This window comes from Fonsecaea multimorphosa (assembly GCF_000836435.1).
Source record: "Fonsecaea multimorphosa CBS 102226 unplaced genomic scaffold supercont1.4, whole genome shotgun sequence".
Classification (NCBI taxonomy): Eukaryota; Fungi; Ascomycota; class Eurotiomycetes; order Chaetothyriales; family Herpotrichiellaceae; genus Fonsecaea; species Fonsecaea multimorphosa.
In genome coordinates, this window is record NW_015971638.1 from 789,546 (window position 1) to 816,875 (window position 27,330).

A 27,330-nucleotide genomic window follows, 5' to 3' on the forward strand; every position below is an offset into this window, starting at 1 on the left:
GCCTTTTGGGGGGCCACCAGGCTGGTTAACAAGCCCTTCAAAAGCGGGACTAATCCAGTTAATCCGTCCAGCTATGTATGTATGTACTTGTGTAGTTCCTCGACGATATGAGCCATACAGAGAAACAGTGTCAAGGAGGGGGTTCATGTGCCAGACACTTGGTCGCGTAGGTGATTATCGTGCTTGGTACGGATAACAACCAAAAAAAGGCCATGACGCCATGACTTTTTCATGAGACCCACAGAGACTGAACTCTTGGGGCTCGTCGCTCTCGTGTTCGTGAATAAGTTTCATCATATTCAATATTCATCTATGTGCAACGATTGCTTTTATCTCCATTAGTGCTGTACCTGCCAGGCATGCTCAGCTGTATGCGTCCCAGCTCCTCTGTAGCTGCTCCATCTGTCTGTGCGGGCTCATGCTGAAGGCCTTCAATCTCAAGCGCCAGATCAGGTCTTAGTTGACCTTTACTGAACAGACCCATACATCACATTATGCATCTCATTTCCCCGCAATTTCTTTCGTCAGTCATGCCGTCGTAACCTGAGGTTGTCCATCCGAGATTTGCGTAACTGGAGCACTCCACTGGGGCTGGCCGTCCGAAATCTGGCTGATGACTTGGGGCTGTCCGTCCGAGATTTGAGAAACCGGCGGCCCAGTGGGTTGTCCATAACCTGAGCTCCAGGAATATGTAGGCGCACCATAGCTGGAAGACGGGCCTACTGAAGGCGAGCTGTAATTTCCTGAACTGGGACCTGGAGCTGGCGACGGCGGTGAAGCTCCGCTGGACAGAGTGCCTGATAGCGGGAGGTTTCTGCTCGAAGCGCCGACGTAAATGGTTGGGTTGCTGACCTCTACCCAGTTCTGAACCGTCGTATCCCAGACGGACACATCCCGGCGAGTGAGCTCGGCGGTAAACGTGGCTGATGCACCAGGTGAAATTGTCAGGCGATCGAATCCACGAAGGACTTTCGGTGGTTCTCCCTCCCCAAGCGAAACGTACAGTTGAACGACCTCATCACCGACAACATCCCCAGTGTTGGTGATTGTTGCCGTCACCGTTGCGACAACTTCGTAAAGGAGAGGGTTGCCGCCAAGTCCACCTCCAGCTGGCTGGACGGGCTGCGGTGAGCCATCAGTCGCACCGTCCGGGACATACTGATCAGTTGGAAGGCCATAATCAGGATCAGCCGACGCAGCGTCGAGGTCGGTGGTGTTGAGGTACGGGTAGATGAATTCGTAGTAACGATAAGGGATGCTGGCATTGGGGAAGAGGTACAAGGACGGATCCGTGGATGCATTACCCAAGACCGGGGCCGGCCCTGTCAATCCACCGGCGGGGACATATGGTGCTGGATTTCCCGGAGTGATGACCAAATTGGAATATTCAAAAGTGGTGTAACTGAGGCCGAATCCGAATTCGTAGATTGGCTCGATTCCCGCCGCGTCGAGGTGTCGATAATCGATGAACACACCTTCGGAGAAGAGGACTTGAGGGGCACCAAACTGCCCGTTGTTGGGTTCGTATAGGACATCGGTGCCATAGTCATCCTGGTTCCGGGCAATGCTGAAGGGCAGTTTTCCACCAGGGTTTATGAGGCCGTAGAGTACGTCGACAAGAGCATTACCGCTCTCTTGGCCGGGGAGGCCAGCCCATAGGATAGCAGTGACATTTTCGTTGTCATACCATGCAGAAACATTGACAGCGCCCACGGTGTGCATGACCACGATGGTATTGTTGTTATACTTGGTGACATTATTGATCAAGCGGTCCGCTCCTTCCCACAGGGACAAGTTATTGCGATCGCCAGTATTGCCGTCGATAGTGATGAAGCCTTCGCCGGAGTCGGCATTTGCGAAAACAATGGCCACATCTGCTTGGGTGGCAAGGCTCTGGATCTGAGAGTCTGCGTAGTTGTCACAAATGGTGAAGACCTCCGAATCGGTATTTGTAAGGATATACTGCTGGATAGCCTGTTCTGGTGTCACCAGATATGGAAACTCGCAGGTGCCGCTACCGTAAGCCATGGCCAGAGTTCCATTGTTGCATTGACGGTTTGGACAACCATTGGGGCCCCAAGGGTTGCCACAAGCATCGTAACCGATCACGGCAACCTGTTTTTCCTGACCTGTAAGTGGGAGACCGCCGTTGTTCTTCAGAAGGACATTCGACGCCTGGCCGATCTGTCTGATGATGTTGCGATGCTCGTCTTGGACATTCAGGTGTTCATTGACAATGACAAGAGGGGAATTGAGATCAGCGGCCGAAGCGTGTCCGTATGTGTCCTGGCCCCAGGCGTAGAAGTTGGTCGGAACCCTGTTGGTGTCACGACCAACATAGTAATAACCTGCCATAATTCTCGTGGCCATGTCGTCCAGCCGCCATTCAGGAATAGTACCGTTGATCACAGCAATGGTTAGATTAGTGCCCCAGTAGGTATATCCGGTGTTGAACAGTGTGTCACCAGGCATCGCCATGTCGAGCCCAGCCAAGGCTGTGCCAACTCCGGAATGTTGAGCTTGCCAGTCTGACATGACGAAGCCTTGGAATCCGAGCTCACCCTTGAGAAGGTGATTCATTGTGTAAGAGTTGGAACAAGCATAAGAGTTGTTCACCTGCTGATAAGAGCACATGACTAGAACAAGGTTAGCTCAAATTCTCGTTGCGACCCTCTCATGACCTACCTGAAGCTGTACCAGCCCGAACTGCATCCGCAAAAGGCCAAAGGTAGAGTTCATGTATAGTCTTGTCGTCAATATTTGAGCTGAGGGCGTTGGTGATGTTGTAGCCGTAGCCAATGGATTCCCCAACCTGGCGGAAGTGTTCCTGTTCGTTTCCAATGAAATGCTTCGTGCATGCCATGACGCCTTGGCTTTGAATGCCTTGGATGGTAGGGCCGATCAAGGCCCCGGTCAGGTACGGTTCGGGACTGAAACCTTCCTACGGCTGGTCAACTTGCAGACGACTCTGATGCACCAAGAGACTTCCTTACCCAGTTTCGACCACCTTCAGGTTGGCGGCCGAGGGGTCCACAGACGGGGCCGAGCTGTACATCGACACCTTTGTCTCTGTTCTCGGCTCCCATGGCTTCGCCTCTAGCTCTCGCAAGATCACGGCTCCATGTGGCAGCCACATTCAGACCAGCGGGGAAAGCAGAAACATAATCGGCTGTTCTCGGGTTATTCCCATGGCCACTGAGGACTGTGGGAAGTTCAATACTGACCGAAACGGATACCTAGCGGGCCATCCTGCATACACAGTGGCTCGAAGCCAAGGCGAGGAATGGAGCCAGTATTTCCGACACATCGATCGGATTCCCAGCTTGGCCACAAGTCAGTCTCGGGATCCCACATCAAGCTGCAGAAACCTACCCAACGCCGGTCGTGAGGTTGACCTTCTCCAGCAAAGTCAAGCCACTGACAAAGGCACGGGCCTTTTCGTAGGCTGTAGCCCAATCTCCCGTGCCAGCACCCCACGGGGATGGATACTTTGGCTCCGACGTCCAGAACGGTCCGGTGTAGTCATCGTCATATGGTTGAGCAGCTTGTCGTCTGAGGATATTATCTGCAGCCTCAACAGGCTTCAAGACAGCTTGTGAGTAGTCGGACAGTTGTACGGAAGCATTAACAAAAAGGAGAGCAGAAATAAGTGAGAGCATTCTGGCATGGTTTGGGACAGAGAGTTTTCGTTTGACAGACCATGCGATCCATGGGTGCCAGGGGACTTAAAATCTGACAATCTGGCAGGGGAATAACAGAATCCATTCGTTCGCGGATCGCTGGATTTATTGGGGCCATCAAAGGGCAGAAGGGCGGAATGGACCTTGCACTTACGCTGGCCTGGATCTGGGGCAGATAAGGCAACGCCGCCAAAGCCGCCACAGCCGCGTCCGTAAGCCACATCTTGCCAGGGGCACCCGAGGCTTATTAGGCTTATTAGGCTGATTTTCGGAAGCTCGTGCTGACGTCAACCAGTAGGAATTCCGTAAGTGATCTTGCCGGGGCTCAGCCAAAGTAGACGATACAAAATGATGGCCAAGGACCTTGAAGCGGAAGCCTGATACAGCAGAAGGGTGGAATGGCTCAGGCGAGGAGCACACCGCAGGAGAGAATGCAAGGTGCGGGTGGCAGAAAGAAAGAGTGAATAAGAAGTGGACAATCGAAGAAGTTCGGGGTATTTGAATATGAGCGTCCGAGCTCTAGATGGTATGGGTCATGTCAATGTAGATGTCATTCAGGATATTTCTGTTCCATTTCCCGTGCGCAGGCAGCTATCTAGATACATAGCTCCAAAGGGACCCTGGGTGGTAGTAATGGTGGCGCTGGCGGGCAGCGAGCTGAGGAGATGGAGAGATGGCGGAGCTCGAGGGAGCTCATGAATGAGGAAGGAGCTGGCGATGCTGGCGGTGCTGGAGGGGAGCTCGGCGAGCTCATGAATGAGGAAGGAGGGAAAGGCATGAAGACGGTGCATTATTGCCATACAAAGCAGTGGCCTTGTCGAGTAGCAGCAGGTGGGAAGCAGGTGGGAAGACCTTGTGATGCACCCAGTCGAAATTCACAACTGGCGATCCTGGGGGCAAATCCTGGCGGGGATCGATGTTGTGACTTTGAGAGATGCATTGCCGGAGCCTGAAGAGGCATGTGGAACAGGGCACCAGAGGGCAATGTTGCATTTCCCATGTCACGGCCGGGCCAGGGCAACGCAACAAAGCAAATCAAGACGAGTGGTTGAGGCGGGATGGATGAGTGCGTCGCGACAAGGCATGTCACCAGCATGTCAATGATGCTATACCCCGCAAATTGTCAGTGTTAGCCTGGCACGACTGGGTAGCATGGAGCCTATACTTCAACCGTCTGGAGTACCTAGCACCCAGCAGTGACTCGCTAAGCTCGCTGCCGCCGGGAACTGGTTGATCTGGATTGAAAATTTCAATGCATCAGATGGCCACCTGCATGCGCTGCAGATGCTGCCACGGCGGGTTGCAGATCCTCCGCTCCCGGACGAGTGTCACCACCACGACCACGACCATCACCATCACCATCTCCATCTCCATCTCCATCTCCATTCATGGCGTTGACCGTGTTGGCTCCCCGCAAAATAGGCATCCACTGTCTGGCCGACATTTATCCCATTTGCTGCCTCTTCTGGAGAAGCCATTCCATCCGGACATACGCATCGCAGGAATCGGGCCTGTCCTCAATTCTCCATAGCTGGTCAGTTGTGCCAATTGTGCCAATTGTGCCAATTGTAACCCTGTGTTGAAGCACATTATATGCTCCTCTCTGCACAGCGCCTTCGCCCATACGCCTTCGGGCCTCACCTTCCGTCCACCTGCTATGTAACGACTCCTACACCATTTGGCAAATGATCGGCTGGATACCACAATGCATCCTTACAAAACACCTTCCCCGCCAACTTGTACAAGGGCGTACTCATAGTCACAATGCACTGTGATCAATGCTTCAATGCCAGTCGATTCCTGCAATAGCGCAAACCATGGTGCAACTAATCTTGTAAATCCAAAACTCCAGGCTGTCCCCTGCTTCCCGTTAGAAACAAATTTGCTCATCCATAATTGTAACCCAAGCATGTCGCACGAAAAGCTTCGCGGGAGCTGCCATTTCCACGCATACGCATGTCTTTCGAACATGACCGGTAAACGGCTGCCACCATGCTACGAGACATGTCCCATTCCGATATTCCGCGGCGTCTTGGCTATCCTGGGAACATTTCCCAAGTTGTAAATTTCCGCTGTCGGAACCAGCATCAGCAGGATTCTCTACCCAGCACATGTTGAGAACCCTCGTGGCTTCGGCAATCCAAGGGACCGAGCAAAGCTGGCCACGTCCAAAGTCGTAAAGTCTGCCTCCTCTGTTTGTCAACCCCCGACTCTGGCCTTCTATCACTCTTCCTTTTCTGCTTGAGTACCTTCCATTCCAGCGACCATGTCTTTTCCCACCACGTATATTATATAGGTCGGGAAAATCAGCCAGAGACCGTTGGGGATGAGCCATATGAAAACAAGGTTAAATAAAGAATTGTGGCCCACGTTTGCGTAATCGGAGAAATATTCGTTGAGCCCTGGTTGGTTCCATTGTCAGCATCAATATCTTCGTGCCCAGAGTTCTTGCCAGAGCATGGGGAAAGAAAGGAGATGATGGACTCCACGCACAGTACAGAACAGTTTTGCTGAGGGTCATCACAGCAGCGGAGAAGAGGACGACGACAGCCGTAGCCACACCGGGCCCACTGACAGACTTTTTCCTCTCGCCCAGGAAGAATCCCTGTAGGGTGCGACATTTCAGGAGACCCTCTGGACCGTTGCTCAAGATTATGACCAGGTAGTAGGCGTACATGAGTGTCTCGACGACATTCAATGAACCCTGTGCCGCTGTGAAGCCGACACGGCCGTCCCACGCGGGCCATCCATAAATGTAATCCACCATACCATACAGCGCGTACGGTGACCAGATGGGCGAGTGATATTTTCCGCCCGGCATCGAAAGTGGACGGAGTGCGATATAACCTGTATCCCATACCACCAGGGGAAGGGAAACGAACAGCCAGATCAACAGCAAGGGGGGTGCCGTATGCGAATAATGGTGGGTCGATGAAGATGATAATTCTGCATTAGCGGACCTGTTCGATCGGGTCATTAGGGAAGCGGTAGACGAGGTGGTGTCATCGGAATGTGGAGGGAAGGGTGTTGCAGGTTCGAGCAATGGCTCGGGATGGTGCCTCGTGGAAACCATGGCGCCCGTAAACTGCAGGCACAAGGTGTGCCTGACTGGAGGCCTTGAAGCTGAGATCGCTCTCGAGATATCTTTCACCACCTTTCCTTGTGACCAACTGTTTTCTCCGACTTCTTGCTTCTGCTTTTGCTCCTTCTTGCGCTGTTGCTGAAATCCGATATACAAGCGTACTAGGTAGAGAATGGTCTCCGATTGAATTGTGTTTCGCGCGGGTCTTTGTCCTAGGAAGGCTTCGGCAAGTTGGCTGTATGGTCTGAGACTGACGAAGAGTTCAGGCAATAATACTGCAGAGCGACCGATTGAGGTCCCGGCCACGGCTTGCCGAGAGGAGGAAATCCGGGTTCTTCTGACTATGGTCGCAGAATCTTGATGGCAAAACAAAGATCTTGCTGGAGCGCAAAGGTAGAGAGTCTCGTGCTGCTATTTGTACATTCTGTATGAGCGACTCGGTACATAAAACAACCTGGAAAGATGTTGAAACAGAGGGGAACAGTGCGTCACCCATGCGTATCAGGGAGGCGCAGAATCCTTCCAAGGTTCCAGAGTGGCGTACCGCGGCTCTCACTCTTCCCGACAGGAATCTCAAATAATCCTCGCAATTGTCGTATTTCTCGTATTCTCAATGCGTATCTGCAGGCTCAGCCGGTACCTTGCATGTCGACCAATGTCGATCCTGTTCACGTGTGCTTTATTACGCTGAGCATACGTAAAATCATCTATTGTTTTGTCAATCGTCGTAGTAGTCTTAGTTTTGGCTTTTAGCTATCATCCAGGCTACATATCGCGTATCACTGCCACAGTTTGAGCAAATTGTCATTGAGACCGTCTTCCCAAGCTCCGCCCTGCTGATCGTTTCCATTCTCCAAGAACTTGGTTAAGGCCATCTGTGCTTCAGGAGTCTGGGCAAGGGCTGTAATCCTCTCAAGGTCTCGGTCGACTGCCTCGAACAACGGTGCTTGCTCATTTACCGAGTCCTTTGTGGCTGCAATCGCCGCCGATGGGAAGGTAGCAATGCGATGCGCAAGTTTGTCGACGTAGGCTGTCATCTCGTTGACGGAGGGAAATGCTTTGTTCACCCAGCCGATGCGCTCAGCTGTCTCCGCGTCCACCGTGTTTGCAGAGAGAAGATATTCCAGTGCCCGTGCACGCCCAATAAGTTTTGTGAGATATTGGCTGCCTCCACCAGCATGAAGCAAGCCCAACCCTATCTCGAGACTGCCGAGCTTCGTTCCAGGAGCGGCAAATCGCATGTCCATTTGAAGGAGTATTTCATTACCCGCACCCAGAGATTGTCCCGATATCTCCGCAATGAACACCACGCCCATAGTCGACATCATGCGAGCACTGTCGACAAAGCTGTTCGCAATCTGTTGAGGGTCTTGAGGCGGCGCTGGGGGAGACGAAGCGCTCAGAATATGAAGGTCATAATGCGCAAAGAAGAACTTTGGGTTGGCCGAAGAAAAAATGACAACCTTTGGCGGGTTTGGGTCTTTCTTGAGGCCAGTCAAGAAGTCATGTAGATCGGAGAAGACTTTATGATCGAGAATATTGATGGGAGGATTGTCGAAGACAGCCCGAATCACGGGCCCCGTTGAGACGACCTTGAGCGTTCCGTAGCCTGTCATGTTGGCGATCGTGAAGATAGTATAGAAGATGTGGAACAACGAAGCGCAGGACAGGGACGGAGGGACGCCCGAATATATCTCTTTTCAAACCCTCAGTAGCTGTTCATATGTTGTTGCCATCCATCTTTGATAGTAATCTTAAGCACTTTCATGATCCTTTCGAAGCACCGAGCTGACATATCAAGGCAGACTGACTGTATGTTGCTAATACCCGTTTTTGGAGATGGGTAGTGTTACTGGCGAACCTTTTTTGTCCCATCCTTGAGGTAACGCCCCATCAATGCGATAGTTCAGACACAGTGCGCATAATGTTGCGGTAGCCGACGTCTTGGCCTCCTGTCCGACGCAGTGACGACAAACAGGTCCTCTTTCCTATTTTGGACCTCGTTTCGAACTGTGGCGGCATGCGTAGCAGGGGAAAAACTAAACATTTCGTATTCACTGCAGAAAGTTGTCCTGGTTGGGATAAGAACATTGATTCGTGATCTTCTCTAAGCATTGATGGCTTTCCGTGCGGCCGAAAGCTCGGTCTAATTTGATGCTAATGTCCAGCATCTCCAGAGACTTGCTGCGTAGACGGATCTTTTTCATCGGTCACGTCTGGTGCATCCTGCTGTGCGACATCTGTTTCGAAGAGTTTTGCGATGACATCCGGCCGTATGATGTCCTTCCGAAACTGCTCTTGCTGGAGCAATTCGAGATTCCGAAGCGTGGCTCCTGGGTGAGTGAGATACTTGGCATACTCCGGCGTTCGCCAATAATTGTAGAGATACTTGAGGTACCTCGCGAATCGCGCTGCGTCCGAATTGTCGGCCTCAGTCGGGTTTTGTGACGTTGCCGGCTTGTTGAGTAGATGGGGAAAATTCAAGGCCAGATATTGGAGGTACAGCGGATTTGACAGGCATAGCACGAATTCGAGTTCGAGAGTGAACCGGTGAGACAGCGCCGTCGGAGGACCACCTCCGTCCATAGTGATAGACTCCCTTTCTCAATGAAATCCAGCCGTACGATAGAAGACAGGCGCAGCTCCTAGGATGTATCAAACAAGGCTAGCCAGTGCTGAGCACGATTCGGACAGCAAAACCCTTAAAATTGGACGGTCGGCGTTGTCTTGATAATTCTCCTATCGATAACCCACTCGCTTGGATCTTGAATGTGTGCCGCGCAATTACGGGCAGAGCCGATTCGAAAGTTGAAACACGACCAGGTTTGAGAGTGGATCACTGATGTGTGACCTGCCCGAGTAGGTAGCAGCTCGGCCGTGCTCGGCCAAGGGTCTAAGCCAGATGAACCAGAAGTCAACCCTACTTTGGCGTTGCGAGTCGCTCTTGTTCTACTTTGCGAGTAGTGTATGTGTATACTCGGTACTGTGCTATGTTGGTGGGGGATCAAAGTGAGGATGTCTCGCTGCGGTGGTGCTGAGGGAGCTCAAGAAGGGGTACGTGTCAAATTTGAGTTCGGACAGGGGAGCAATCCCGGTCGCAGAAACGCGTGATCTGTGCTGTGCTTCCAGGCACCCACAGGGTCAAGACCACCTTCAACTGTCCTTAAGATGACAAGGGGTTTGAGGTCGAGTCGAAGGGTGGGCTGAAGTAACCACAAGGCCTGGTGGTTCAGTGGCTGTTTTGGAGATGGGGGCGCGGATCAAGGAGCTCGAAAGAAGGACGACGTTGCTGGACTGGTCGAAGAGGCTCTACCGGTTCATCCAGTCAGCGTTGGCTCCAGTGACCTGACGTTTGACATCAACTAATGGGGAAACGATCGTTGTTGACAAACAATGGGGGCTGGGTGAAGATCTCGACAATCAACAATTACTAGTCAAGGTCAAAACCATGGCCCAGTGGTTGAGTAGCCGGTCCAAGTTGTGAAAGAAAACGACTTGACAAGGCTGCTATGGTGCCAGTTGGCCGGCTGTCACCAAGGACCACGAGCATCATCGATAATCAACCGATCTTAATCACTTACACTTGTGATTCTTTGTTTCATTGTAGCGTGGCTGTGGCGTCGGTCGCTCCTCTCTTGGTCAACCGCCTCGCCGCCTCCCCCAACTTTTCGGAGGCTTGATCCCCCCTTGAAGGCCCAGAGCCAGCGTGGCGAGTGGATATTTGGGCTGGTTTAGCGGCACCCAAGCGGCACCCAAGCGGCACCTTTAGCCAACTGGCACCCACTGGCTGCGCCCCGAGCCCACGGAGACCCCCTAGCAAGCACTCCCCCTCCTTCTGGATCCCTGCCCGGGTTCGGACCCTACCTGAACTACCTGAACTACCACGACCAGCTCGCAAGCCCGTCCTCAGATTTCTTCCCTGACAAACACACAGCTTTGCTTCTCTACAACCGACACACGTTACCATCCTAGTCTCTCGCATCTCCTGGTCTACACAGCGATCACAGAAAACATCCCTTATCTGAAGTATCTTCTCGATCACAGCAGCCTTACCCTCACTGCGCCCCTTGGTTCCTCGGCGCACGGTTCTTGGGCCCTGCATCCAATTCCGTAATTGTCTCTCCTGAGACGGTGAAGAGCCCAGACCACCCACCATTCCGATCACGTTGACTGTCTTTCGAATCCATCACCTTCGCAAAGGCCACGGTACTCACAACCTTCGACCGTGCTTTGTCGTTCCTCAGCCAGTCCAGCATCGTCCCTTCAGTCACCGACAGAGCGCCGCATGCTCAACTGCGCAGTCGGCGTCTGACCACCATATCTGGAGCGTCGACCTGACAGAACCAAATCGAGACAGCCAATGGCTCAAGCTGCACCTCTGGCCGGTATGTTGGGATCACGCGCCACTCCTGACCGTGCTTTATTGCTTCTCTTTGTCTTCCCTATGGTGCTATTTATTGTCGCTCACCTGACAGCCGCGCCCACTGTGCCTCACACAAATCGTTGTTGATCTCAGCGACATGACTGATCCCTGTTCCACAGATCGCGGCCCAACTTCTCTCGCGTCCAAAAATCCCTTCCGCAACCTTGTTTCAGAGAATAACTCCGTCAAACCCATCTCGACAAATCCATTTCTCGACACCAATGAGATCTTGTCTTCAGACGCGGCCAACAAGGCCACACCTCCAGTTGGCTCTGGAATGGCAACAAACCGGACTAACGTGGCCGATAACAACACAGATATATTTGTAAGCTCAATCATTTTTTTTGGTGAGTGCTATTGCTAACCAGGGAGTAGGCGACCCTCGACATAAATGACCCTGTAAAGCCGCCTCAGCCTCGTGCAAACGGCGCTGCTCGACGGGAAAACATCGCGCCTCGACCATACACCTCTCGCGGACCTCCTCCACGCCACAGGCCTAGCAATTCTGATGAAGAGCGTCGACGACAACAAGGGAAACCTCCTGGGCCTCCACAGGAACTTGACATCTTCGCAGATCCGCCCGAACTGAACCGTCCTCGTGAAAGACGTCCCCTGCCTCGACGCAACTCTGAAACATCCATCAGGGAGAAACCTAAGGATCTGGATCCCGAGGCGGAAAGAAGGAGACGCGAAAGAAAATTACGCGAGGGCAAAGGCTCACAGAGATCAAAGAAGCCAAATGCTAGATTGGATATTATCGATAAATTGGATGTCACCAGTATCTATGGCACCGGCTGTAAGTTGACAACTCTTTTGGCTAGACTGATACTGACTTCTGCAGTATTCCATCACGATGGTCCGTTCGACGCGTGCAATCCCCATCGTAACCGCAAGGGTTCCAAGCAGGCTCCCATGCAAGCATTTCCCAAGGATTCGTTGAACATGCAACTTGGTGGCTCCGGTCCTGTCAATTCCAAACTTAACCTGGACCAATATCACGGCACTGGACGAGAAGCCAATCTGGACTACAACGGTGCAGCAGTCTACGAAGAGGACACCGAATATTTGCGAAGACCACTACCGGAGAGAAGCGCCAGCTTTAACCCGACTGCCAGAATTGAACCTTTACATGGCAGCGAGTCAGCTGGTCTTGGGACAAGCACATTCTTAGAAGGTGCGCCCGCAAGTAGAGCCGCCATTCAGCGTCGCGACAGCGAGCAAGAAGCTGCAGAACAGGCAAATGCCGCCGGGTTATCGCGCAAAAAGAGTCTGGCACAGAGAATCAAAGCCGTGCGTCCAAAGATTGCTGAAGGGGGTCGCATCACTTCGCCTGAGCCAGCAGCAACCCCGAATAGCCCTTTGGGGACTGGAAAATCGGAACAGAATGGAGTGAACCCGTTCTTCAAAGACTATGACAAAGAATTTGAGAAGAAAGGCGCTCAGATTGCCTTTGCGGAAGAGCAAGCAAAGAACACCGGCCGGGCGCGAGCACCGTCTAGCCCGAAACGAGGTGGATTGGCTTTGGAGAGACGATTAACTTCCGAGAGCACCGGTCCACCGCCTGACGATGCCAAATCCGGCGCTGCTGGATTCCTCAGTCGAGTCAAGAGCATCAAGGGCCGAAGCAGGACACGCGAGAGGAGAAACACCGAGCTCTCAGCATGATGCGACCGTCTCTTTCTGTTTTTCCTATGTTTGTGGACTGGGATGGTGAACGTTGGGGATTCGTCTTCTTGGAAAACCGTTTGCATTACCGGGGCATGGTCATGGGAGGGGTTCACATAATGCAAGATTTCGGTGTCGGGCGGGCAGGCAGGCAGGCTCAGGGGCTTATTTACGGAGCATTTCGATGTGCGGGAGATTTTGCATGACAATGAACCATGACGATATGACCAATGCAAAGGGCACAAGCCAGGGAGATGTGGATCCGCAGCGTCCAAAGCTCGGCGATATCTAGAGATGGTGGAAAAGGAAAGGTTGAGAGGAAGAGGATCAACCCATCCGACTCGTCAGATGATGATGGATACCAGTGATGACAAGAGACTGGAAGCACACCTGGTTTCCCTTTGCCAACAAAAACCCCCGAAGACGGAAGTGTAGTTTGCGCGTACTGTGAAATGGAAGAAGAGAGAAAAAAACACCAGGCTCAATCAATTATTTATTATCGTTAGACTGACTCTTTATATCTGTATCCAGTATGTTTGTGTTTATAAGGGCCTTTGTAGCTAGCCGTCGAGCCGTGTATCCATATGATATACGAGGTACCGCGTACGAAGGTTACATACATGCTTATGTCCACGACGGCCCCCGCGCATTTTCTCATCGGGCCAACCAGCACAACTCGAAGTCGTTGCTCCAAAATGAGCCCTTTGAATGTTGATACCCAGGGACAGAACACGGGTAAATAAATACATTGGAACAAGATCCGCGGGCCGGAGGGGAAAAACGAGTAGAAAACAAACAGGGGGGGTTTTTTTTTTCAATTCGCAGTGCCTACTGCATACCTACCTAGGTTATTTACATCCCTTTAAGCGTGTTCCTTCTTACTTTGAATCCCGTGTCCCGAATCCTGGTCGAAATGCGTACCGTGCCAGTGAAGTCATCGACGCCTTAAAGCCCTGGGGAATACACAGACAAGCCTCAGTGGCCAAGGAGCTCCCTAAGATCAAGATCAATCACTCGGCCCACCGACCCAGTCCAATACAGCGCCTGTAACCACACATCCCAGACCCCAGACACCGGCATAGCCGAGCGCACCTGTGATTTCGACTCCCGCTACGGTGCCCCAAAGCGTCAGAACGGTCTCGGCAACCATTAAGCCGGTCAACAGACCCGTACGAGTGATCAATTCCTTCTGGCGCGCCGAATACCAACCCCACGCGTTGTGGTAAACGTGTCCCCAGAAAGTGGCGGTCGAAGGATCAAAAACTTTGCTGGGGTGTGCGACTGTGCCGGTAGAGACACCCGCAGCCGCCGTTGACGGCGCAAAGAGGAACTCCATGCACGCCCAGCCCGCAGGCACCAAAGCCAGGAGGAGCGTAGGCAGACCCGCGGGACCTAGATGCGCGGGCTCTAGCGTCCTGAGACCCGTGAAATAGACAATGAGCCAGGTCGGCAGGAAAGTGGCGAAGCTTGCTTCGAGGAGGACGGCAAAGATGGCTGCCGCGAGCAGGGACGTCGCCACGGTCGTGTACGGGTCTGTTAGAATGGGCCGGTTTCGAAGACTCGATTTTGGCGCGCTGTTCGGGTGGTGCGAAGGGGACAAGGGACGGAGGAGGTAGTATGGAAGGGAGTTGGCGATCACGGAGGAGAGAGTGGTGGACGTCAGTGTCACGGGAGATATCTCGTAAAAGAGGCCCAGAAGAAGGGCGGGCGGGGTGTCGAGAAGGAGGGAGAGGGAAGCAACGTCGTACGCTGGAGATTTGACGTTGGTTAGTGTTTTTTGCCCGAGTTTTGGAGGTCATTGAGGATGCATTGATTGCAAGGACGACGTACCGTCAAAATCGCCAACCCAGTATACACCTAGTTTTGCTATTTTCCAGCCCAGCAATCCCAGGACCTCGACCCACGTATCGGGCGATCTCGAGACTCCCGCTAGGTCACCTACTCCGACCATTGACGCCGCTGTCTGTAACCCCGACTCCAACGCTGTGCTCAACACCAGGATGACCGCTAATTTCAAGGGTTCAAATTCTTTCCTCTGTGAGATACCGGCCTTCGGGGTATTGCTCTGGAGTTCCGTTCTCGGCGAGGGGTTTGGGATGACCACGACAGGTGAGCCGGCAGGCGACGACGCGGTCGAGCGCGAAGGACGCCGTTTGCGCGCGACGGAAGCTGAGTCGGATTTGGAGCTTGGAGTCGTGGCAATGCCGTTTGCTGCGACATCTGCTGGGCTGCTGCTGGAGGCGACGCTCGAGGACTTCGTATGACGGCTTCGTGGAGGGGCCATGGTCGTCGAGCTGGATGCGCTGCGTCCGGCGGCGAGGCTACTGGAGAGAGCCGGCTCGTGCTCTGGGTGCACGAGGGTGGTGGTGAGTTCGAGGAGATCCCCGAGCATCAAGACACTCCGGGGTAGAAGAGTGGGAGATCAAGAGGAGAGTTTCTCGTCGAGAGAAGACGAGGCGCGTGTAGGGCTGGGAATGAGAAAGCGTGTGGCTGGAGCAGGTGATGGTTGCTGTGCGGTGGTGGTGATGGTGGTGGTGAGCACTGAGCGAGTCCTTGAAGCGAACACGAGGAACAACAAAACAAGCCAGCGAAAGACCAGGTTCGCGATCGTGACGTGATTGGTCCAGGCGTCGAGCTGCACCAAACGTCACAATCACCACCATCACCGCCGCCTCCGCCGCCGCCGCCGCCAATTCCCATCGGACGGAAATTGTGTCCGGACGCCGTCAAGTCCAATGCTATCGATTCAAAAGAATCAACAAAGGGCCTTTATATCGCAGGGTGACCTCGATAAAGTGCCCCGTACTGTAAAAGAACCATCTTGTTTTCAAATGCAGCACTGCTCTAAGAGAGGCTTTGTTCAGCCCTATTACAACGAGACCATGGCATACCAAGCGAGCTACTGTAGGAAACATCAAAGAGCCGTTGTCCATACTCTTAAGTTTCGTGTCAAAGCCAGGAACAAGGCCATTGTGACTTTGGTCGCTGGTTATATTGTCTGCCAGGCAATCTAAAAGATAATGTTTGCAAATAGGCGGACGGAGGATATATTCTCCCACGAATTCCGTTTCCTGCCAGTCCCGAGTCTCATCCCCCCATGCTCACTCAATTTGTCGCCCAAAGAAAGAAAATAACAAACATGACAGCCCAGAAAAGAGACATCACGGCGATCGAAGGAACTGAAGAACCCCCCGGTAAGCGCCACCACCGTGACTTGACCAAAGCCTTGCTGACCACGCCCAACAGTCTTCTTGGTGACTATCCAGCGTATTCCCCACCACAGCCAGACTTCCTCTCCGTCTTCAGTCGCATCGCACCATTCGTAGATGGTCTGCGCGAGTGCGGTGGTCTTGACAGGTATGATTACACCCGTCTCCGTATGACTTGCAAGACCACCGCCCAGGAGTGGAAGCCATACCCATATGACCGTTGCGAGCCAGATACCCAAGATCGCTATTTCGCAGGGTTGCAGGCCATTCCATGCAGCGATTGTGGTGTCCCTTCTGACAGGTTGGTCGTCAAGCCCTGTTATGGCTTAGGTCCCTGGAAGGCAGACGGCTTCTCTGGCTGCAACAAGCTCGTCTGTGCCTATTGCGTCGTCAAGGCCCTGAGGGCCCACGGCCCGTACAGGAACGTCGGCAATGAACTCCATTACTGCCAGCCATGCAGCTGGAATTTGTGCCGAACCAGCACACAAGCCCTGGCCCACGAATGCCAATGTACCTTCCATCACAGCGGCGACATCGTCGACCAGCCAGATCCCGAGTGGCAGTGCACAGATTGCAGAGTCACGCTGCTGGAAAAGCTCTCCAACGCTGCCCGCGACAACTTGATGATCATGGAAACTCAACAGCACGTCGTCGTTCGCGATGAGCGTCGACACCCGTTCGCCGCTGGAGGCCTGGAAAGGTGGATCAATCCCGACCACGAAAACAGGAATCACTGCCCTGGTTGTGGTATCCACTACATTGACTTGGTTCAAACCTGGGAGGACGATGCTGAATGGGACGAGATGGGGTATTGGCACGCCGACATGGTTCGACGGTGCGCATCATGTCTGGGACTGAAGTGTCATGCCTGGGACTGAAGAGATGAAACGAAGGTAAGCGAATTCCTTCGCGCGAGGGGAGCAAGGTAAGTTATCGGTAGGTGGTTTGGGTCAACTCTCCCAGTCCTTAATCGTCGTCTTCCTTGGGTGGGTCATCTGGATGGACTCTCATTTCAATGGTGCCGGTCTCACGACCGCGAGCATCTTTTGTCACAAAAGAGTATTTGCCTCTTTGTTCCCCTTTCTGTTCAAACCATAAATCTTTAAAGGTCAATTCCTTGGTTCTGTTGATGCTTTCAATGGCCGAGATTCGGTCAAGCGTGGCGTCCAGATACTCGTCAAATCCAGGTTCCGCACAAATCGCCTTGAAAGCGTTCATCATGGGCACGCTGTCCGCCCGAACCATGGCACTGCTGTCGATGGTGAAAATGTTATCATGGTCGTAGCTCTGGATGAAATCTGCTCGAGTCATGATTTGGCGAGCGATGTAGAGAGGAATTTGTGGCAAAATATGCCCATGCTCATCGTCGTAGCTCGAATCCATGTCCTTTTCTCTATCCACCAGCGCCTTTGCCAGCACCATAGCCGCGCTGGCATATTTCTGCTGATCCATGACGTCGTCGTCCATTTCCTCGCCCAGGATCCCGCATTGGTTCAAGAACCACGTCTTCTCCGCTTCGTTGATTTGTCGACACATTTTCAACATGTCGGAGCTTTTGGCAACCCGGTTCAGAAAATTGAGCCGGCCCCCCACCAGGTCGTAGACCTGCTTGAGTATTTCGGGATCACGTTTCTGTTCTGGGAAGTATTTGGCACGATATCTTTCCAAGGCCGCGATGGCGCGAGTCTTTGGGAGGTCCAGGATCGGAATAACCTCCATTCTGGTAGCGTACCGTCTGAGGCGCTCATAGACCCAGAAGTCGTCGGAGTTGAAAATCATAGTGATGAGATTGGCGGCGGCCCACTGTTCGGCTCGCTGCTGCATCAGTTCGATGAGATCGTTCCCGTCGTCATTGTCGCGGATCAGATGCGCCGAATTGACGATGAGAATGAGAGGGCCTTTCCGCCCGGCGTGGCCCTTCCGATTTCTGTTTGCCAGCGCGACTTTCTCCAGCTTGTTGAATGCTCGCTCAATGTCAAGTAGCGCGGTGGTGTCTCGCGGGCCGCGAATTGAAAATAAAGACCCGATGTAATCCTCGTGAAACTCATAGTTCAGAGCCTTTCCGAGTCGAATGCGGAAGATTTCCTGGTCGGCATGAGCTTCAAACATGGAGACCCCCTCCCCATTTCCCTCCTTCATTGCTTCTAGTAGCATCGAAGACTTTCCCGTGCCCTTTTCACCAACAAGCAGATAATATCTGCCCTTTGATTCCCCGTTAATGATGGCGTTGATCCTGGTCTGTTCGGGTCGTGCTATCCAGTGGTCGGTTTCGTCTTCTGGAGGAGGGGGCTGGGGTTCTGCTGGTGACGCAAGTTCAAGCATCGGATCGCCTGGCGCAAAGGCCTTTTCGATCTTGCGCAGCACCAGGGCTTTGTAGTAGACGTGATACGAGTAACCAGCGAATCCAAGAACGGCAATCGATGCAAATGTTGTCAGCGCCGCCTCAAAGGCCCTATACATGCTAGAGCCCACACGACCCTGTGGCTCTGATGCCGGCTTCGAGGATTTCGGCGGCTCTTCATCGTCTTGGTCGGTCCCTGGGACCTGGCTTGCGGGGCCAAATTGTTGCGAAAATGGACGCGAAATCGAGCGTCTGGCCGCGAAAATGCTTCTTCGGAATAGCGACGAGACAGACACAGGTCTTGCGACCACAGCTCTTTGTAGATTCCTCATGATGGAAGCTATGCGCCTGGTCCAGCCGGGTCTCTATCGCTGGGCTGGTTGTATTGAGTAGTACGCGCAACGCGGGTTTAATCGCGCTTGCGGTGCGGAAAGAGAAATGAAAAAGCGACAGACAAAGGATCAGGACAACGTGCAATGCGAAGCTTGATGAATGAGGGAAAGAAACGAACTGGTAAAGAATGACTTGGTAGGGTCTGAAAGGGCTGACTGACTACGAGATACATGTTTGTCTATGGTGAGCAAGACGATTTAAGGGGGCAATCGTAGTGGCTTGTGGCTTGTGGCCGGTGCCGGTGCCGGTCCAACCTCGCACGTGCTCAATGAGATGGACAAGAGTCAGCAATGACAAAGCCACGGGCCGAGCCAAGCCAGCCAAGAAATCAAGCCACTTGGCCACCTAGTACGAGGTATAGGCAACTCGATATACGAGGTATATACCTAAGTAGATAATATAGTAAACGACTCGTATGAGGGAACTTATCTTCTCTTATACTCTCAGTCTTATAGCGTCAGCCACGTTTTGATCTGCCGAAAACAACCCGCTCGAAGCCCGGCGTACACAATATGATATATTGGTCGAAGTCTTCTAGAGGCTAAGGTTTGGGACGCGAGTCGATCCATGCGAGTTGAAGAGAAAGAGAAAGAGAAAGAGAAAGAGAAAGAGAAAGAGAAAGAGAAAGAGAAAGAGAAAGAGAAAGAGAGAGAGAGAGAGCAAACAAAGGCTTTGTTTGTCGGCAAGTGAAGTTACCCGGATCGTAGGGGGCCTACGTACTTGGCTCGATTGTATAGGAGTGCCCGGTATTGGGTTGTTATAACTGTGGTGCCAGTTTTATATGCATCTATGCCGTAACCATGGGTCGCAAGTAAAAGTAACCCAGTATCTCTCTGTCTAAACTAAATCTAGCTTGAGGCTTCTGTTCTTGGTTGTCCCGAAATTCATAACGCCGCCCAACATAATAAACATCTAACCAAGTCCTTTCCCACTCATGAAGGCTCCCGACATTGGCGTCTGCACCAAGAGCTAGCCGACGACAAGCTTGCTTTTCTGCGCAATCTGAGACGCAAATGTCTCTATTGGCACCGCCGCCAGGATATCCAGCAAGGCCGTGTTGGCCTTGATCTCTCGTGTGATCCAGTTTCGTACCTCGAGCGCCACAAGCGAGTCGACCCCGTAGGAGTACAGAGGTCGGCTGGAATCGATCTCGGACAGAGGAATGCGCAGGATCTCTGCAAGCTTCGCCGCCAACGCGCCGGTGATGATGGTGGCTGCGGCGGCAAAGTCCTTGTCCTGCGCGGCTGCAGCAAGTTGTGTGGCCAGTGGAGCGCCAGCGCCCTTATCTTCACCGCCTGATGTAGGCGAAGACAAGTTACTCACGACCGCCAATGGTCCAAACCGCACATCTTGGAACCATCGAGGGGGTGGCAAGCCGTGAGCGGCAATGATGTCGCCAGTTCCTAGGCCAACAGTCAGGTGCGGCGGGCATTCTCTTTCGGTGCTTCGCCTGTTTTGTTGTCCGTTGATCAGGCTCTTCATCAGCGCACTGAAAGTTGACTCGCGTATGCCCAGGACTTCTTCCCATTGCTTGAAATTGTGACCGGCCCCCTCTTGAATAACCCCAACTTCCATCATGACACCTAAATCTATAGACACCGCCTTTAAACCATGCGCACGCCGGTAAATAGCGAGAGCGTCTTGATACGTGTTACCCGCAACATACTGTGCCTGGCCTGCATTTCCCACGATCCCGGTAAAGGAAGAGCAGAAGATCATGAAATCAAGCGGCCGCTCGTGGTTGAAGTATTGGTGCAGGTTCCACGTCCCCCGGACCTTCGGCTCGACGGGAATCTTCCAATCCTCGTACGACATGTTCTCTATCAACGTGTCCCGGAGTACCATAGCCATTTGGATGACGCCTTTGATGGGTGGAAACTCCTGTGCACACTCCGCCATAGCTCTGTGAAACGCCGTCTGGTCAGCGACATCGCCACGGAGCACCTTGACACTTGCGCCGAGTTGTTCCAGCTGGTCGACCGTAGCCTTCGCCTCGGGCTTGGAGTCACCAGACCTTGACAGGAAAGCGATGTGACGAGCTCCAGAAGCGACGAATTCCTTCGCCAGACTGCGGCCCAGACCTCCCAAGCCGCCAACAATAAGATAAGTGACTCCGGGGTCCAGCCGCAACGAATCTTTGGCCTTGCACATGACGGGCGCCTTCATCTTGCTCTCACCACTGAAAGACAGCACGAACTTGCCACGATGCTTGCCCTGCTGCACGGTCCGGAAGACACTCTCGGCTTGGCCACAAGGGTATACAGTCAATGGCTTCGGCACGTGGAGCTTCCCTTGCCGCAGTAGCTGGAAGGCACTTTGGAGTGCCTCTCCCAGCGCAGCCGGATCTTCCTCGATGGTAGTGGCAATGTCGAAGGAAGTAAAAGTGGCGAGCTTGGCGAAGGGTCGCATGTCGAGGCGCATGTTGTCCGTGATATCGCGCGTGCCGATCTCGACAAAGGTTCCAAATGGCGCAAGGCACGTCCACGAGACACGAAGAAGTTCACCAGACAAGGAGTTGAGGACGCAATCGACACCGCGCCCACCTGTCACTCGCTGGACGCCCTTGGCGAAGCTGCTGTCGCGCGAGTGGAAGATATGCTCATCGGGAATGCCATACTGCTCCTTGAGCAGCTGGCGCTTGTCGTCCGTACCAACGGTGGCGTAGATGATCAAACCAAGATGTCGTGCCAGCTGTATTGCTGCCTGTCCCACGCCTCCTGTTGCTGCGTGGATCAAGACAGACTGGCCTTCGCGGCATCTAGCCAGCCGGACGAGGGCGAAGTAAGCGGTGGCATGTGCCGTGGGCGCACCAGCGGCCTCTTCAAACGACATCGTGTCTGGGACCGCTGCTGTGACTCTGTAGTCGCATCGAGTCCTCGTTGCGTGGGCCCCGCCCAACGATAACGTGCTCACGCGGTCACCAGGCTGGAACGTCTTGCTCGCGTTCTTGCCCGCCTTCAAAACAACGCCGCTGGCTTCCACGCCAAGACCAGGGACAGCGACGAGACCCATGCAAGCCATAATATCCCGGAAATTGACGCCGGCCGCCTTGACATCCAGTTCAAGCTCGTCATCACCAAGCGGCTCGGCCAACAGACTCTCATCGCGAACGAAATTTAGACTGCCCAAAAGACCAGGCTTGCCGATGACGAGACGAAAGGCTGCGCTATCATCACTGAGACTGATGTTCTGAACCGAATCCTGAAGATGATTACGGATCTGCTGGTTCTCTTCAGGAGCCTCATACACCCTTGGAACCTGTAGAAGACCGCCAACCTCGCGGAACTCTTTATCCGCGGACTGATTTGAAGACGTGAGAATGCGTGTCACTAGGGACGGGCCAGATTTCTCTCCTTGGCGGCTCAGGTGTAATACCTGGAAGTTGGAGGCTGCTGCCTCCGTATTGACACATCTTGCGAGGCCGTCCACCATGTTGAGGGACGGACTGTCGCCGCATGTGACCCAGAGGAGTCGCCTGGCTCTCAGCATCAGCTTCCGGATGCCCAGGAAGTCGGCCTCGGTGAGATTTTCCAGGAATGGCTTCTCGAGCTCCAGCAAGCAGATGTATGACTTCTCATCCCCGGATTCGATCTCGGGAGTTCCCTTTTCGATCGTGACACCATAGCCTTGGACATGGAGCATGTCTTGCAGCTTGTTTGCAAATGACTGCGAGCCCTTCGAAGACTCAGCCGGAAGGATGACGACCTCGTCCTCCTGGTGCGTGCCATTGGCAAGCAAACTGTTAATTTGCTTCTCACCTGCTTGTTTGTAGAACGTCAAGATTTCCCCGTTTGCTTGTGTGGAAGAAACAAGATCGAAACCGTTCGCTTTGAGGTTAAGCGATTTCGTATCCTGTGCAGGTACGGCTGCTGGGATCGCAATGGCAATCATGGCCCCCGGCTTTGCCATGCGGACAAGCCGCTCCACGTAGCTGTTTAGATTTCTCTTGAACTTCAGGCTGAGGTCGTAGGGGACGACGAAGAGATCTGCGGGTGTTATGTCTGAAGGTAGTGGAGCATCCAGGGGTCCCAGGGCGAATGGCTGGCCGAAAACCTCGTCACTTATAGAGCCTTCGCCTTCAGCCACGGCATATTGAACTTGAGTGTGGTGAATGACACCCTCGAGGAGCTTGGACATGGCTGTGTAAGGAAGGTCCTTGGAGGAATGTACCAGCTCGATTACCTTGGCCGCTGGGTGCTGGTGGATGACCATCTGGATGAGTTGAAGAAGCCTGGCATTGGGAGTGGCGGAATCCGTGCTAAGCAAAGCCTGCTCGATTTCCTCGGGTACCATGGCATCCAACGGATAGTTCCAGCGAACCTCAGAAGCTATTTCAGCTGGGTCGACAACGGCAGCAGCGCCAGCTTCGGCTCCAGATTCTGTTTCCAGTGGTGACAGGTGCAAATTGGAAACAGACACGACAACTTTCGAGAGGTCCTTGTCAAACATACTGATATTTGCGGAGAACTCATCGAAACCACGGCGCCGCGAGCGGCAAATCCCTGGTATCGAGTATCCAATGTCGCCGGGCATTGCCATCGACACCTCGAGCTCGCCAATTGATGTCGGCACCAATGGCTTCTCAGTGCCTAGGTCGCCGGGGGCGGCGTAGTCCTGCGTGCTTCCCAGCCACCCTTGCCACATACTATCAAGAGTGGCAGCGTGGATGAGGAATGGCCGCTCGAGCTTTCCTCTGGTAAACGTTTCACCAATATCAACGACTTTTACCTCGTAGCAGGTTTTGCCCACACCAGGATGGCATGTTTCAACGCCTTGGAATATTTCACCGTACGGGAAGCCAGACTTGGCAAAGATGTTGTAGAAAGACTCCTTGCTATAGTTCTCGGGCAATTCTTTGAGAACTGCGCGATAGTCAGCAATGCGGATGGCTTCGGTCTGAGCGTCTTCGTGCGCCATGTAGGTGCTTCTGCTTTCTCCGTAGATGACACTGATGAGGCCCCGGCAATTCTCTCGAAGTTGGCCTGCGGGTCCAGCGCAAGAGGAGAGGCTGAACTCCCACCAAAAAGACTGGGGATTACCGGTAGTAGCGAGGAGGTGCGGGCGCATGTGCACCACCGTCTCAGTCGCCATATCCTCGGTTAAGGCCATAGCTGCCACGAAGGAGACATCCCTCAACTTAAAAGACAGAGGAGTTTTATGCGCCTCGACCACCTGCTGTGCAGCCTCCAGCGCAATGCTCACCATGCCCGCAGCAGAAAACAGCACCGTTGACCCAACCATATGGCCCCTCAGCCAGGGTTCGTCATTGAGGCGAATGAAGCTACGCCAGACTCGCTCTCGCTCGTCCATAGTCGGCATCATAGCACCAAGCAAACTTCTCGTCGGGAACTGTTGCGTGTACTGCTCCCGTTGCATGCGACCGATCGCGCTGAATTTTTGCGAATGATTCCATGCGTACGGAGGCAGATCTGTCAACAACTTGCAATTTGCATCCGCATTCACTTTGGCAACATCAAACGAGACGCCATGCCGGAACAGCTCCGCAGCGAGAGCCATGCTGGTATCTAGTGCGCTCTGGTTGCGGACTAGCATCGATGTATAATGGACACCTGTAATTGAGCGCAGGGTCTGCTCGATAGGGCCGCCGAGGGCGCTGTGTGGGCCAACCTCAATGAGCAGATCTACCGTCTTCTCCCCGTTAGAGTTGGCTGGTACGACCAGCTCCTTGACGGCATCTGCGAAGAGGACGGGGGAGATGAGGTTTTGTACCCAGTAGTATGGTCCCAGATCACTAGCATCAACTTCATGGCCGCTGACGCTGGATACCATGGAGACGCTCTCTCGCTGCTGCTGGAGGTCTGACAAGATGTCGTCTTGACCGACTTCGGCGATGGCGGCGTAGTAGTCCATGGAGACAGAGTGCATATGTGAGGAATGGTAGGCGACTCCAACTTTCAATCTTCTGGCGAAGGTTCCGCGTAAGTTAAGGATCGCTTTGATAGCTTCCAAGGTCTTGACGTCGCCTGACAAGGTGACGCTGGAAGGGGAATTCACACAAGCGACAGTAGCAGATAAGTTGTTCTCCTCCATCAACGCCGTCGCTTCGTCAGGTGAGCAGCCAACGGCCATCATCCCGCCGTTCTTCGCGGCCAGTTTAGGAGTACTAGATACAGTTCCGCGATAATATGCAGCTGCTACTGCGTCTCGGTGCGATAGAGCGCCCAAGGTGTATGCAGCGGCGATCTCACCGCTGGAGTGGCCCACAACCTTCGATGGTGTGACACCCCAGCTGCGCAGCTCGTCGACGAGCGCGACTTGGAGAACGGTGCAGATGGGTTGGCTTATCAACGGCACGCCGAGGCGAGAGTCTTTCTCGAATGCGGAGAGTTCGTTTACAGGGTCCCAGTCGCAGCCTAGATCCCTCAAGTATTGAGCGGACCGTGCCTATATGGGATCATGGAAGATTAGTATGTGTCCCACAGTGATTGAGCGGCTCCCGTCCCTCATATCTGGATTGACTTACAATAGAAGCGCTAAACACCGACCTATCCATCAACTCGATCCCCATGCGCGCCCACTGCGCCCCTTGGCCAGTGAACACGAATCCGATCCTTGGAGCGCTGTTCGGAGCGCGCACGGCACCTTCGCCCAAAGACCTAGTCAGGTGCTCACGCAGCTCGGCGGCGTTCTCGGCGATCATTGCGTCTCGCCATGCAAGGCCGGAACGGGCTTTCGCGAGAGTGTATGCCAGGTTAGAGAGGTAGGCGGGGCTTGAAGCTGCTGCGCCGAGGTTGCCGAGATATTCGGAGAGGGACTGACCCACTCGTTGGAAGCCAGCTTTATCTTGGCTGCTAAGGAGGAAGAGACGCTTAGAAGCGCTTTTGCGACTGGCTGGAACGCCGTTGGTAGTTTTGGCTGGAAGGTTGTAGCCATCAAGGACTAAAGGTAAGGAAACTTGTCAGCGGACTGGGGCTATGAGGAAAATATCCTCTCGAACGAACGCACCAATGTGAGCATTGGTACCACCCATACCAAATCCACTGATGCTCATTCGCTTGGTCTGAGCAGCAGGCCATGGCGTCAGTCTGGTGGGCACGACCATATTCCATTCGTCCAGCGGGATAGCTGGATTGGGCTTCGTGAAGTTGAGATTCGGTGGGATCATGCCGTGCTCTAGAGCCAGCACTCCTTTAATGATGCTGGCGACCCCCGCCGCCGCTTCCAGATGCCCAATATTGGGCTTCACGGACCCGACATAGAGTTTTTTCCGCCATTTGCTCTGGCCAATGGTCTGATGGATTGCGCTGGTCTCTATTGGATCACCAGCCTTTCCGAAAGGGTACTGTTAGCCAGTGACCGCTTCAGATATAGATGAACTCGGCCTTTCAAGCTTACCTTGGTTCCAGTACCGTGCGCTTCGACGTACTGCGTCAATCCGTAGTCCAGCTCACTGCTCTCATAGACCTTTTTGATGAGTGCTGCTTGGGCTAGGAGAGAGGGCATTGTCACACCAGGTGTCCAGCCATCCGAGTTGACACCGCTGGCACGTATCACGGCTCGGATATTATCCCCGTCTTGAATGGCTGTCTCCAGCCGCTTCAGGATCAGGACACCACAGCCCTCGCCACGACCGTACCCGCCAGCGTCTGCGTCGAATGAGCGGCTGTGTCCTGCTGGGTTGAGAAACCCTAAATTGTTAAGATGTGAAGTGCCCTCTGTACCAAGAATCAAGCCAACGCCGCCAGCAATGGCCATGTCTGATTCTCCCGACCGTAAGCTCTGACAGGCGATGTGTGTTGATACCAGACTCGAAGAGCAAGCCGTTTGAACAGTGGCGCTTGGGCCGTGGATATTCAAGAAATGAGATATTCGGTTGGCGATCATTTCGTCGCTCATGCCCAGAATGTGGTACTTGGGATAATTCTGAAAGTCTCGAGATACCGAATCTCGGTAATCACTCATCGAGGAGCCCATGTAGCAAGCCGTCTGAGAGCCGGATACTTTCTGAAGTGGCATGCCGGCATTTTCGAGAGCTTCGTAGGTCACTTCCATGGCGATTCGCTGTCGAGGATCCAGTGCCATCGCCTCAGCTGCTGTGATGTTAAAGAATGCCGCATCCCATTCATACAGGTCCTCCTTCAGGAAGTAACCACCCTTCGTGGGTATCACATTCTGGACGCTACCGCTCCGTGGGTGGTAGAACGCGTCTGCGTTGTACCGGTCTGTCGTCTCTGTGAAGGCATTCTTAGCGTTCTTCAAAAGTTCCCAGAACTTTGTAGGAGTCGAAGCATCACCAGGGAATCGACAAGACAAGCCAACGATAGCAATGCTGCCGTCGTGTCCGGGGGTCCAAGAGGCGTGAGGCATTGTTGAGGAGCAATACTGAAGGGTAGAGGGAGCGACTGCGCCGAACTAGGTTGTTAAAAAGGACAAGACGTGAAAACATGTCATATTTTGAGCTCAACCGAATCAATGGAGGCCTTGCCGGCTACCAGAGGGATCGTGTGGATCGATTCACTGCATACGCTGGCCTGCATCCTTCCACATGCATTATGACCAGGATCCTCGCAGATCAT

General features: G+C 53.5%; 8 protein-coding genes across 8 annotated transcripts; 2 read left to right on the forward strand and 6 right to left on the reverse strand.

The window, feature by feature from the left end:
- Window positions 1–528: 528 nt before the first annotated feature.
- Window positions 529–3,659, reverse strand: Z520_02938 (uncharacterized protein; the record flags this gene model as incomplete). Its single annotated transcript, XM_016773451.1, has 5 exons — window positions 529–2,636; window positions 2,686–2,941; window positions 2,994–3,169; window positions 3,225–3,322; window positions 3,373–3,659. The coding sequence occupies 5 exons, from the start codon at window positions 3,657–3,659 to the stop codon at window positions 529–531; spliced, it is 2,925 nt and encodes a 974-aa protein (XP_016635508.1).
- Window positions 3,660–5,903: 2,244 nt separating this feature from the next.
- Z520_02939 (uncharacterized protein) lies at window positions 5,904–8,378 on the reverse strand (the record flags this gene model as incomplete). The annotated part of the gene is made up of 3 exons (XM_016773452.1): window positions 5,904–6,082; window positions 6,174–6,765; window positions 7,722–8,378. 3 exons carry the CDS (start codon window positions 8,376–8,378, stop codon window positions 5,904–5,906), a joined length of 1,428 nt encoding a protein of 475 aa, XP_016635509.1.
- Window positions 8,379–8,919: 541 nt separating this feature from the next.
- Window positions 8,920–9,348, reverse strand: Z520_02940 (uncharacterized protein; the record flags this gene model as incomplete). The annotated part of the gene is made up of 1 exon (XM_016773453.1): window positions 8,920–9,348. The coding sequence occupies one exon, from the start codon at window positions 9,346–9,348 to the stop codon at window positions 8,920–8,922; it is 429 nt and encodes a 142-aa protein (XP_016635510.1).
- Window positions 9,349–11,282: 1,934 nt separating this feature from the next.
- On the forward strand, window positions 11,283–12,850 carry Z520_02941 (uncharacterized protein; the record flags this gene model as incomplete). Its single annotated transcript, XM_016773454.1, has 3 exons — window positions 11,283–11,510; window positions 11,561–11,981; window positions 12,027–12,850. 3 exons carry the CDS (start codon window positions 11,283–11,285, stop codon window positions 12,848–12,850), a joined length of 1,473 nt encoding a protein of 490 aa, XP_016635511.1.
- A 1,006-nt stretch (window positions 12,851–13,856) lies between these two features.
- Z520_02942 (uncharacterized protein) lies at window positions 13,857–15,134 on the reverse strand (the record flags this gene model as incomplete). The annotated part of the gene is made up of 2 exons (XM_016773455.1): window positions 13,857–14,599; window positions 14,681–15,134. The coding sequence occupies 2 exons, from the start codon at window positions 15,132–15,134 to the stop codon at window positions 13,857–13,859; spliced, it is 1,197 nt and encodes a 398-aa protein (XP_016635512.1).
- An 855-nt stretch (window positions 15,135–15,989) lies between these two features.
- Window positions 15,990–16,937, forward strand: Z520_02943 (uncharacterized protein; the record flags this gene model as incomplete). Its single annotated transcript, XM_016773456.1, has 1 exon — window positions 15,990–16,937. One exon carries the CDS (start codon window positions 15,990–15,992, stop codon window positions 16,935–16,937), a length of 948 nt encoding a protein of 315 aa, XP_016635513.1.
- Window positions 16,938–17,025: 88 nt separating this feature from the next.
- Window positions 17,026–18,732, reverse strand: Z520_02944 (uncharacterized protein; the record flags this gene model as incomplete). The annotated part of the gene is made up of 1 exon (XM_016773457.1): window positions 17,026–18,732. One exon carries the CDS (start codon window positions 18,730–18,732, stop codon window positions 17,026–17,028), a length of 1,707 nt encoding a protein of 568 aa, XP_016635514.1.
- A 1,030-nt stretch (window positions 18,733–19,762) lies between these two features.
- On the reverse strand, window positions 19,763–27,121 carry Z520_02945 (uncharacterized protein; the record flags this gene model as incomplete). Its single annotated transcript, XM_016773458.1, has 4 exons — window positions 19,763–25,198; window positions 25,278–25,693; window positions 25,760–26,081; window positions 26,150–27,121. The coding sequence occupies 4 exons, from the start codon at window positions 27,119–27,121 to the stop codon at window positions 19,763–19,765; spliced, it is 7,146 nt and encodes a 2,381-aa protein (XP_016635515.1).
- Window positions 27,122–27,330: the final 209 nt, after the last annotated feature.